Source organism: Megalops cyprinoides, chromosome 14, assembly GCF_013368585.1.
Source record: "Megalops cyprinoides isolate fMegCyp1 chromosome 14, fMegCyp1.pri, whole genome shotgun sequence".
In the NCBI taxonomy this organism is placed as follows: Eukaryota; Metazoa; Chordata; class Actinopteri; order Elopiformes; family Megalopidae; genus Megalops; species Megalops cyprinoides.
In genome coordinates this window covers 173,034-186,167 of record NC_050596.1, presented here as the reverse complement: position 1 = coordinate 186,167, position 13,134 = coordinate 173,034, and the positions used below count along the sequence as shown (strand labels likewise).

Below are 13,134 nucleotides of genomic sequence, written 5' to 3'. Positions count from 1 at the left end.
TCAATCTGTGTGCTGATATGTATCATGGTTTTCATGGAAAAACATATTTGTATGTGCAGAAAATTCTATGATAATAAATGGTTTATAAACTAATTTAATTGACTTTGTTTGGATTCAAAAAAAGGTCATTTTGGGGTAAGGGTCCCCCCAGAGTGCACATACACGATTTGGCATTGATTTGGTGTCTGTAGAGCAAACGGTTTAGGCACAGTTACAGTTAGAAGAAGAATACATAGTAAAATAATAATAATAATAATAATAATAATAATAATAAAAAATATAACTGCAAGCAGCAATGAAGGGGCCACGCACCACAGGGCCAAAAGGTAGACAATCAGACCAACCGCTGAACAAGACACCAATCCATCACAGGGTGAACAGACACAGTGACACCCACTCTTACACTCACACCTGTGAACAATATAGCATGTCCAATTGACATTACCTGAATGTGTTTGGACTGTAGTAGAAAACCAGAACACCCAGAGGAAAGCCACATGAACACAGGTACAAAGTACAAACTGAACGCAGACACACCCTGAACTTGAAACCTCCATATTGTTAGGCAGTACTGCTACCCATTTGCACCACCATACTGCCCCCCACTACATATACTGTACGCACCAAATTTGGTGGTGATGGGATCAAAGATCTAGGACTAGTTCACAAACATAGGTTTTTTGAAAAATTCTAAATGGTAGAAAATCCAATATGGCGGACTTTAACGGCAATGGGTGCATTTGAATCGAGATGACTCAAGGATTCAGAGGAAAAAAGATCACAACCCAAGAACAAACGGTTCAAAAGTTACAAGCAAAAATGTACCTTGAAATTTGGCCTGTTGGTGGTGCTACAGAGATGGATGGATTGACCCCAAATTTGATGCCTGGATACTTTGAGCTGTCCTCTATCAATGTGCAAAATTTCATCAAAATCCACCAAGGGGTTCTATATAGGCTGCCATCAGTGGCGGTTCTAGCTTGTATATGGTGCCCTGGGCGAACCCCCCCCTTAAGGCCCCCTCCCACACTTGACCTAACTGCAATTTTTATTCAGACATTTGGAACAACACAAATAAATAATCATAAATAATCATAACATTTAAAACTATATAGATATAAAAATATATACAAAAATAAGACTCATAAATATCAAAAAGAAGTAACAAAGACAAATAGAAACAAATTGTAGTATATGTAACGAGTGTAGACTGCGTTGTCTGTTTTAAATAGATGTTACCTGGGTAGTGAGCGAGTGAGTTTCAAACCTAGGTTCTTACTGCTTACTGCCAACCTCTTACAGCCAGCATCGTTGCCAGCTGAGCTAAAGGCAAATTGCCCCTAGCCTGTTGGCAACAACGCTAGTTAACCAGGTCTCAGGGAGTGACATAACCACTCAGCTACCTGCTACCCGCTACCAAAGGCTTTACGCAGGGCTCACACAAGCTACTCACTTCAGCTCTGCCACATATATAAATACAAATAAAAAAAGAGAAATCGAATTATTACACTATTACCTTATTGGTAAATATACATGTCATTATGCACAATTTATCAAACTTTCAGAATAGGAACCAATGAAGCATACAACCTCCTTGGCTAATTCTAGGCACAAGGCACCCCAAAAGACTCAAAATATCACAAAAGATACAAAATATCAGCATAATATAGACATCTCTTAAGTTAGCCTACAGCATTGGAAATTCCCCTCACTGAGCTCAATACAATCACAGAAAACCTTTATGATGTCACGTCAATGAAAGTTGAATCAATAATGTGCTGTTAGGTTGTCATTGTTTTGCTGCAGGCTAAGTTATCATGATGAAACTATGTGAAATTGTATGCTAGCTGGACAAACAAAGAAAACAGAATATTGTCCCCCTATGTGTAATAGCATAGCAAGCAACATAGGCTAACAAACATAATAAATGTTATACTAGCCTATTTCATTACATGCATAATATTATACTCATAAAGAGATGACACAGCTGCATACCTTTATCTTTTGCATGTTTCTCCTCCTCTTCTTTCCTTTTTTCCTGAACTGGGCATCTGATTGCTTAGACCTTTTCTTATCCATTTGTGTTGATTTAGCACTCGAGTATCAATACATTACCCATGCCCCAACATTGTCAACTAAGAGTCAAGACTAAACCAAATTCTAAACAATTTCACAAAAACCAGAAAAAAATGCAATGATATGTCTGTGAAACTATATATTCACAGTATTATGAATGAATTGTGGTTTATTTGGTAGCATTTCATAGTGTGACTGATTTTACTAATACAAAGTTAGAGGTGCGGTATTTCATAGATCCCCCTGCTCCCCCTACCTCGGGCTTCCAGTGGGGAGACCTGAGGTCAACCTAACCCCCCCCCCCCCCCCCGGCCTCTCCCCATCTCGTACTTCAGAGTGGGAGACCTTCCCAGGCAGTAGCCTGCCTAGCTCACAAACTAGAATCAGGGCGCCCATTTTGACAAAGTTATTTGACCCACACGGTGATATGATATCATTGACGTGACGTGCAAATGAGCGATAGAAAACCGATCGCGCAAATGTCACCATTCTGAATTTTTTTGTGCGGGCGCCCTGTACCGCCCCCGGCAAGATGCCGCCCTGCGCGACTGCCCATGTCACCCATACCTAAATCCGCCACTGGCTGCCATAGACTCCCATGGGAGAAAATATAATACTAGTGAAAAATTCTAACAATTACAATAGGTGCCTTGTACCTTCGGTGCTTGGCCCCTAACAATAATAATAAGGGACAGAAGAACAGTAGTGTGCTCGCCCTTCGGGCAACCAACCTAATAATAATTTTACATTTACATTTATTCATTTAACAGACGCTTTTATCCAAAGCAACTTACATAGGTTACATTCTTTACAATGTTATCCATTTATACAGCTGGATATTTACTGAGGCAGTTGTGGGTTAAGTACCTTGCCCAAGGGTACAGCAGCAGTGTCCCAGCGGGGATCGAACCGGCAACCGGCAACCTTTCGGTTACGAGTCTTACTCCTTAACCACTATGCTGGAACTTAAAATATAGAAGCTTTAGTTTTACTAAACAAAAAATGTACTAGCAAAAAATGTGGCTCAAACATGTGAGGATATGAACAGCTCTACCAAACCCTCACCAAGTCTGCATCTTAAAAATGAATAACCATTTAATCACACAGGCTGCACATGCAAATGGAGCTCTGTGGTGGCTTGGTGTTTCCAAAGGCAGGCATGGCTTGCCATTTTAATTGGTCAAGTCCCTCTCTCCTCAGATTAAGGGAATGATGGATATTTATCAGTGCAGGTGAAAGGGGTGCTCATTTGCAAGGCAAATGTATGCTTTATTAGTTCATGTCTGTCTGCTCTCCACATGGGGGACCTAACTGCAGCTTGAGACAGGCTGTGGTTTCCATCCATACTAGCAGGTCTGTGCAAAGAATCCGGTTTCCTTCTTTGGGAGATATGCCTAATTACTATGTTTAACTGATTAGGCTCCGGCCGTGCGAGTAAATTACTCATTTGTAATTGACAGAGAACACAAAAAATGTGGTAACGAGTACTTGAGGGATTTCAAAGGAAGTCATTATAAAACATTTTAAAAATTGCAGTAATTCTAAATGTCTTTGCGCTAATCACTCATTTTTGAAGACAGTGCTATTTTCCTTGGCTTTGACTATATTTTAAGTCTCTCATCCCATGCCAACCGCAAGGACAGCACCACCAACACAAGAAACCCTATTTCGAGCCTTTTTTAATGCTCTTTATTCAGAACATTACATAATTGATCCAGTTATTTAATTACATTTTACAGTGGTCCATTCCCAATGACATACTGGAAAAAAGAGTTTGAGCAAGGGCTGTGTGGGTAATCTTCTGCTTCAATGAATTTTTTTTTTTTTTGGTAAAAATTAAACGATTGGGCTAGACCACCTTGGAAAAAAAAAAACCCAGCACATGCATGTACACATGCACACACAAACAGGTCCCTGAGAGCTCGCTGAGCCACCCATGATATAGCAAAAGAAGGCAAGAACTGGGTCAGGTGCTGCAGAACTCTCTGGCACTCTTGTATTGTCCCAAGCCAAGAGCATGGGGCCCACAGTCATACTGCCACACACCTCATCTGTCCGTCAACACTGACTGGCCATTCAGGCCCTCTTCCGTCATCACTTTACTGGTAGTCTAGAGTGTCTAGCACTGTGTCAAGCCTGTTCTCAAACAGGCCAGGGGTCTTTGAGAGAGGCAGAAAGAAAAAAAAGGAAGACAGAGGGAAACAGAGTAAGGCAAGAGTGAGAGAGGCAGAGATGAGTTCAGTATTCCTTTGTCCCAATGGGACTATATTTTACATACTTAAAGGGGATCTATGACAGCAATAGTGATACATACCCACAGAGAAAAAAAAGCTATGGTTATTCACTGGGTGACCTCATTCTTGTTACCTTACTGCTTCCCTCTAAAAGCAGGAGCTGAAGCCCATTCATGACAAGCATTTTACCATTCTAAAGGAAAGGCATGCTTAAGACATACAGGTGAATATGAGAGTTAAGTGTCATACAAAGGAAAAACAAATACTATCAAATGGTGAAATTTTCTATATTTCAAAGATACATGTAGTAAAGAACCAACAGAATACTGTTAAAAGGGCAATAAAATCCATCACCACTAAAATAATTCTATGTCAGGGCTCAGGCAAGGACTCAAGCACGGACACAAGAGCTTCAGGTTCCAAGAGCTTTAATAAAGACGTCAGGCGAAGTAGCAAAACCAGAATAGGCAGTGTTCGTAACAGGCAGGCAGTCAGTGGGCAAAGCAAGGTCAAAACAGGAACAGGCAGGGTCAGTAACCAGGCAGGCAGAAAAATCAGGCAACCAGAACAAGACGGCGAGCAGAATCAAGGTCGAGGTACAGGCAGGATCAACAACAGCAAGACTTACAGGCAAAAACACGGCAGGAACAAAACGGGCAATAAACACTGCAACGATCTGGCAAACAAGACAGAGACAAGCAGGCTTGATATAGGGCTGGGCTGATGAGGTAATGGGAAGCAGGTGTGCAGGCAGGCAGGTGGAAATGATCAGGTGGGCGGAGACAGGGCGGAGAGCAGGGCAGGGCTGGAACACAAGGAAAAACAAAAGCACATAGACACAATGACAGATGGGGAGAACAAAAACACAACAGCTAAGGGGCCGGAGTACTGACATTCTACTTCTACTGTAGACTTCAAGCTAACTGTTGGACAAACTGATGAGCATTAAATTCACTCCCCTAACATACGCACACATTTCTTTTAAAAGGAAGCTACTTCGTACACAGCCCAAATTTCTGAAAATAAAAATTTTGTAAAACACATCAACTCATTTCATATCAGAGTTGTAATTTGAAATTACATCTGAGCTACATTTGTACACAGCAATTGTATCTTTGTATCTTAAAAAAAAAAAAAACAATGTCAAAAATCATTAGGCAGACCAAAAACTTAGTGACACATTCTTCTGTTACCAAGATAAACATAGATTTATGACACACAGTAATCCGAAATTCTATGTGGCATAAACCATAGACAAATGCAATGTTATTAAATTCAAGGTCATTCTTATTCCCAACAATCACTGATACTATGGTGGAATACAATAGGGAAAAAAGCCACCACCAACATCACAAGTGTGTAGTGTGTAGTGGTAAGGTGCAGGGCTTCTAATTGAGTGGTTGCTGGTTTGATTCCCCACTGGGGCACTGTTACTGTACCCTTGGGCAAGGCATATATATTGTAAAGCCATTAATCAAGAAGACGTTTTGTTGCCAAATGCTTGAGATGTGCACCAAAAGTGAGCATTTTTCAAAGCTAACATGCTACTGTTTGTGTCATCATTTAACCTGAGTAATGACCAACTGCAATGAAATGCAACTACTGTACTACTGTACTGTTCCACAGTCTGAAACTTTGTGTGTGGGTTTTGTAACAGTAAAGAGTAAAATTGAAACTCAAACCCTGTGAGTATAACCAACATAATGAACAAAAACAACAGCAGCATATCTCTCTCAAATTTATTTTCAATGAAGTTTTTTCAACCCTTATTTTCACATACAGTACCAAAATCCACTTGGGTTACAAAGTAGCTATGCAAATAAAAATGTATGATTGATGATGGAAGATGGCGCCGCGGATGGCAGCCTCAGTACAGCGCTCTCTAGTACTTTCTTTGTTTTTGCTTATTCTCTGTGCTTTCGGTTACTCAAACCTGGCTACTTCCACACTTGCACTTCATGTATATACTTTTTGTCTTTTATATTATCTGTATATTGCTTGTATATTTTGTATTTTGTCTGTAAATAAGATGTACATTGTGTCTGTATATAGTGTATATTGTCTGTACTGCTGAGATCCACCAACGGCCGGAACCAAATTTCTTGTGTGTGCTAACATACTAGGCCAATAAAATCTGATTCTGATTCTGATGTAAAAACCCCCACAGCTAATCATTTTTTTCAATATGGAATACTGTAGTACAGCTGCTGAAAGCAATTTGAGCATAGCTTACTATGAAGCTTCACACAGAGTTGGAGTTTGAGCTCTTCAAACATGCATGTCTGAGATATGTGGTGCAGTATTGTTCTGAACAGATAACAAGAAGGCCCGTTCCCCAGGAAAGCCAAAAGCCCTTAACATTATCCACCACACTAGACACACAGTTCTAGATAGTTTTAAAACATTATGCAGATGCAATAATAATGGATGCATTAGATTTTACTGAAATATTTAAAATGCTTACATATGAAAAGAAGTGCCCCCCCCCCCGCCCCCCCCCGGCCTGATTCCCAGATACAGTGTAAACTGTGTGATCAATATGGTGTCCTTCTGAGTTGTAATGTTCCAGCAAAGAGATATCTCAAGAAAAATGTGGCCTAATTGCTCAAGAGGAGCTGGTGATTATACCCGCCCCTTGCTGATCTCTGGCTATACTATATTTAAAGCACTTCAGAACAAGAGACAGACATTAAAAACAACTGCTTCTGTTCAGTTTCACATGATTAGCAGTTACCAAATAGTACTGGAGGTAAAACTTAGAACAAAACAACAAGAGGTTAAACCTGTACCTGCAATGTCTATGTTGGCAGAAGTACTGATACGCACTCACTATAAGCCAGCACCTTAGAATCCACTTTCTACCACTCAGTTCCTAAAGGGCTCCATGTCTACCTAAATACCTGCATCTGTTCTCCCTTCCCCCTCATCAGCACATCATGAGGAGCATCACAAGTCTGCCATTATGAGCAAAGGAATGACCAAAAGCACTGCCCCACAATTCTGCGACTAACAGCAATGACCCTCCTGCAGGGAAAGAACACCGGGTATTATGTAATGTCTGTGGATGTTACACAAGGTAGTCATTATCATTCAGCAGGTGCCCTGCTTTAATAGAATCTCTCACCCAGGACTCTCTCACAATCTTAAACTTCTTAGCAAAGAGTCTTCTGAGAGTTCTTAATTGAAGAACTCTAGTCTCCTCAGCAATAATGACATGAGAGACCCCTTCTATAAGCTTGGACTCCACGATTCCCCCATGGAAACGAAATTCCAATGCTCGCGTGTGCAAGCACGTTGACTGAATGAAGCTCTTGGGGTCTCCAATATCAGCGCAGTGGTCAAGATACGCTCGAAAGGGCCTGAACATGCAAGTAGGCAGGTCATCCAAACTGTACCGTGCCTCCAGATTTGCTAAGGAGGGCACATCTGCTTCCTTAGTGCTTATCCTCCCAAAGGCCTCTTTCAACTGGTCCTCATCTGTGTTGACATAATAACTGTCACCAAACTGGTCGTACTCCTTTGCAAAGTGCTCCTTTGTGGGTGGAGACATGTGGATCATGTGATTAGGTTCCCAAGGTACAAGCTGTTTCTGTTCCAGGCACTCCAGCAGCCATGTGGCCCATACTACATCGTGCTGGTTGGCAGCAATCAGGTTTTTCACTCTCATATTCTCCACAGCTGCAATGACGCAGTAAGTGTCCTTGCCTGGATTCTGGACCACAATGCCCCCGAATCTAGCCACACCTTTCTCCAGATCGGCCTTGGAGTGCTCTTCACTCCCATTCAAGATGCAGAACTCAACATCCTCAAATATGTCTGACTCTTTTGTCACACCGGACAAGTCCTGAGCCTTGAAATGCTCAATGATCCCAACCGCTTTCTTAGTCTTTGCTGGCAGCTTTCGCTTCTTTCTGTCCGGCTCACTGTCACTGATGTACAGATGCCTTGATGCCAGCTTTCCTGAGGCTTTGCTCCGGAACTCATTCAGATCTGCCAGTGTCATGCACTGATGCCATTCCTTGTCCTCCCTTATCCTCTCTATCCTTGGAAAACGCAGCGTGCAGTTTGTCTTATACATGTCACTGTCGACTATTTCAGCTGCTTTGACCTGAATGACCACGGAGTTGCAAGGATCAATATAAACCTCTGGTTTCTCTGCGGTACACAGAATTGATTCTGGGGGATCATTTTTACGATATACCTTCCAGTGTTTGGCCAGTTTCAGGCCTAGTTCGTACAACTCCTTCATAGTGTATCCTGAACCAATGCGGCAAAAAGAGTAAAATACAGATGGTTTCTCTCCTAGTTTGGGAGTTTCAGCAACTGCACACAGGAAATGGGACATCATCCCACCTCGCCTGCCTTTACCCCAGTAGCCCCCCAGGATCAATAAGTCAAGTTCATCCATCAGACCATCCACATACTCTGGCTTAATCTTCAGCCATCCCTCACCTCGCTTATCTGGCTTGTAGATAGACATGGGATCCTTTACCATAACACCTTCTTCCCTATTGTCAATTGCTTCATTGAGGGCATCCACCACTTCCTGCATAGTTCTGGCTTCCGTTTTGGGTACCAGGTGTATTCGACCCTTTACTGGGGTAAAGATGGTCTGAAGTATGTCATACCGCTTCCTTAGCGGCTCGTGTCCAAACTTCTGGTCATTAACGAGAAGAACATCAAACACGCAGAAACAGGTCTGCAGCTCGGAGTCATCAACAAGCCTCTTAATGTCAAATTTAGTTCCTTTTTGCATGAAAGTCTCAGTACTGGGATTATATGCCATCATCTCACCATCCAGGATGCAGTTCCCAACGTGGGGCTTGAAGACATTGTGAATGAAGGGTGTCAGGGATCCCTGTAGCGGTGAGACCCCGAACTGTTGTGTGTACTCATATGAATTCCGGGAGAAATACTTGTACACATCCCCATCTTTGTGCAGCTGGATGCGTTCACCATCCAGCTTGGTTTCAATGTAGAAGCTCTGATAGTTCATCTGTTTCTCCACCTGCTTGATGTTAGCCACAGCGGCTAACATGGGCCTGAAGGCTGAGAATAGTCCGATGGACACCTCACTGAGGGACACAGAGGGATCATGCAGCTGCCTGCATACCTTCTCCAGGTCTGTGGTGACATTGTAGAGCTCTGGCGCATCAGAATGAAAGACCTGGAGAACAGTCTCCTTGCTCATACCAAGCTTCATGTCTTTCAGGATCATGCGGATGAGCCACTTCTGCTCCAGGGCTGAGCTCTGGGTGATCAAGTGCAACAGGTTCTTTTTGACAAGGTCCTTCTGTTTCCCCGCATTGCTGATGGCAACTGAGTCCAAGAAGTCATTGACATCCTTAATAGTTAGATTCCCCTGACTTGTACACCTTTTCTTCAACACAAAGTAGGCCATAACAGCAAAGTCTCCCGCTTCCCCTTGAGATGTAGTTGGAGCTCTGTAATTGAGAAGTTTATTTGCCTCTGGACCATTCTTTGGTAGGCCTAAGACTTCAATGTAAAGTTTGCCAAGCATGTTTTCCTTTATGCCATAGGCCATCCTCTCTCTCTCGAAAGGGGGAACTATGAGCCGCATGGCCGGATAGAAAGAATCTGTGGTGTTTGGGTTATCCTTGTGGAGAGCAGCATGGAACTTTCGCCATGAATCCATGAAGTCTCTCAAACACTTAGCTTTCTCTGGTCTAAGCTTGGCCTTTTGTATTTTCTCCAAAATTGAACAGAGGTGGCAAAAAGGTACCTGAGAGGCAACGGAGCTTGGAGGATCTGCTTCACTGACTGATGCTGTCGCCATTCCAAGAGATTACACCCTATAACAAACATGAACAAACTAAAGTAAATCAGAATTTGTATTATGTGAAATGTATGACTAACCAAAGGATAAAAAAATCTTGAAATATACAATCAAAAAGGCTAACACATCACTATCTTACATTAAATTTTGACACACTCTGTCAAAGTATGGATGCCTGAAAGGAGATTACTTCCAACTAAAATGGTGTTTTTTTTCCATTCAAGATCAATGTAGTATGATAGTTGTCTTAGGAAGCGATTTTGCAGTGAAAGTAAGAAGGGTAATACCTTTGAATTTTTACATGAGATTTGTGATATGCAGTGACAAATGGACTGTTACTGAAATATCATGGTCAGACTTCAAAATACAGCCCTGTCCCCGTTTCACTGATCACTGTAGACTGTATACTACCAGGTGAGGTGTCCACTCTGTCTTTCCTATTAAATGAACCTATGCAAAATCACACACTTAGATCTCAGTTGAATTTTAAATTGTTTTCAAATAATAATATCATTGATATGAACAAATATTAACATATAAGTCATCATGTTTATGGAGGGGCAACCAAAAAAAGGACATTTTCAATTAGATCTAAGCCACATAACATATTATCTGAATCTTGGAGTACTGCTACTAATTGGGAAACCTAACAAAAACTCAAGATTTCAATGATTTGCCAACAATCTGAAGAGAGCTTGCATCCCAACAGAAAAACTACAGAATGATTCCTTTTTAAACTAATTTAACAACATTTACATTACACTTTCAATTTTAAATCAGCCTGGACATGGAGAAAATACATAAACACCACACCCTTTCCTTTACAATATTTCGATCACAGAACAGAAGTCAACGAATCAGTTAAATGCCCCCTCTCTCACAACATTACAATTTCCAGACTACAACATTACAAATTTTTCATTTAGCTAACTCATCAAAATACTGAGGCGTTATATTTTTGAAAATCGCTTATTTGGAGAGGGAAACGCAATCTGACCTTACAGCTGCGACAAGTTCCATAATTTAGCCTATGAGGTGAACACAGGCAAACGAACAAACAATATACATATGACCTGCAATTAAAAATACGGCTAATAAATCCTAAACGAACCAATGTTTCGAAGCAGTTAATACAGCCATACTTTTGCGATAGCTGTGTTGCCAAAGCAGCTAACATGTCCTGATTCACTTCTCAAAACCCGTCATTTAGTTTACTAACAATGAAACTTGCTGGACAGCAGCCTGTCAAATCAGTATCATTACACGTGTATCTAGCCATAAGTATGTTTCCATCAGGTTTTCATCCAGTCTTATTATCAAGTTGTTTACAGGCAGCATACAAAATTTATTATTATTTTAAAAACCACACAGGCCAAAAAATAAGCAAATGCAGCCTGTAAGCTAACTGGCAGATACTGGAGCTACGCATTTGCAATATGCTACACCAATGAGCAATTGCTAATAACATAAAATATACATCAATTCTTTAATCACATTTTTTTCATTGATAAATGTAGAACGTACCTATCCTCTTTTTGAATCGTGTAGAAAACGTTACAGCGCTTGCATTTTAGGGTGTAGATGACAGTTTGACGAACGGCATTCAAAAACCACTTCCGGAAAAAAACGGAAACCAGCTGCAAAGGGCTCGTCCTGCAACAACGCAGCTACGCTCATATTTAGAGGTCATGATTCACAGCGAGAATATGGATATCATTTAAGCAATAAAAATGACAGTCGTGTGTGATTTTGTATGTAGCCTCTATTGGGACGGGTGCTTCGCCATAGCGTAAACTACCATTTGTTTGTAATAACTTTGTCGGGGCTTTGCCCTACACGGTATCTGTGTGACACGGCGGCTGGAGAAGACTGCCGAATGCAGGCTGTAATAGTTGAAATAGTGTCCTGCTATTCAAAATTAAACTCGTGAACATGTCACTGTTTGTGGTTACAAGTTAGGATGATGAGAGAGAAGTAAGAGTGTCTCATGCGATATGAATTTGCCCTTGCCATTTCAAGAGCTGTTGCTGTTGGAGAGTTGGGTAGCTGCATTATCTAGTCTGGCTAGCTTGGCTGTTGTTTTCTGATCATTTCTCCACGGTTTACCTTTCTTGTCAGGTCGACCCTAATCTTCCTTGGCGTGTAGCCGCTTTTAGCTGGCCAGCTAGGTAAAGTTAGCTAAACGCCGGCGCTACAGGTTGCAGCCATAGCCCGTAGCTGATTTGTACCACCAACAGAGTATAGGGGCGGAGCCATGTGGAGAGAGAATCGCGTCAACGGAAGTTCAAAATGTTTGATCGTCACGTGATTCACGTAGACTTCAGATAGTTCTTGGCAGGCAATTTGAATGCGTAAATACAGAGAGACATTTACATTTATTCATTTGGCAGACGCTTTTATCCAAAGCGACTTACACAGGTTACAGTTGTTTTACAATGTTATCCATTTATACAGCTGGATATTTACTGAGGCGACTGTGGGTTAAGTACCTTGCCCAAGGGTACAGCAGCAGTGTCCCAGCGGGGATTGAACCGGCAACCTTCCGGTAATTAGTAGTCAATAAATGCATTGATTTACAATATTTATATAGCACACCGACATGTTAATGTAGTTACATCAGTGTTTTTCATCATGTTTTTTTTTAAGTAAAATTCTGTACTATTTGAGGATTAGTGTGAACAGCTAGCGTTACCTGCCTTGTTCACATATTTTAGGCTAACGTTACCTTGGTTAAAGAGCGTGCTACTGTTGTTTATTGCTTTGAGTTCTTTTTATTATTATGTTCTTAAACGTGTATGGTAGTCAAGAGCAGTCATATCCTAATGTTTATTGATATATTTAGAAGGAGAGGAAGGGAAGGAATGTCAAAATTCAGATTAATTTTCTAACATTTCTTTAATTCATGGTGGTTTCAGTAATCAGTAAGGCCTAAGTAATTTTAATGATTTACATCATGTATAATTTTCAGATAGGACAGAGTTAACGAGAACGACAGGTGACAATGATTGTCATTGATTCATTAAATAA

General features: G+C 41.2%; 1 protein-coding gene across 1 annotated transcript; it reads right to left on the bottom strand.

Annotated features, from left to right (window-relative positions):
• Nucleotides 1-6,157: 6,157 nt before the first annotated feature.
• On the bottom strand, nucleotides 6,158-11,708 carry lig4 (ligase IV, DNA, ATP-dependent). The gene is made up of 2 exons (XM_036545291.1): nucleotides 11,632-11,708; nucleotides 6,158-10,123 (listed from the first exon to the last, which is right to left on the bottom strand). Exon 2 carries the CDS (start codon nucleotides 10,105-10,107, stop codon nucleotides 7,378-7,380), a length of 2,730 nt encoding a protein of 909 aa, XP_036401184.1. The 5' UTR covers nucleotides 10,108-10,123; nucleotides 11,632-11,708; the 3' UTR covers nucleotides 6,158-7,377.
• Nucleotides 11,709-13,134: the final 1,426 nt, after the last annotated feature.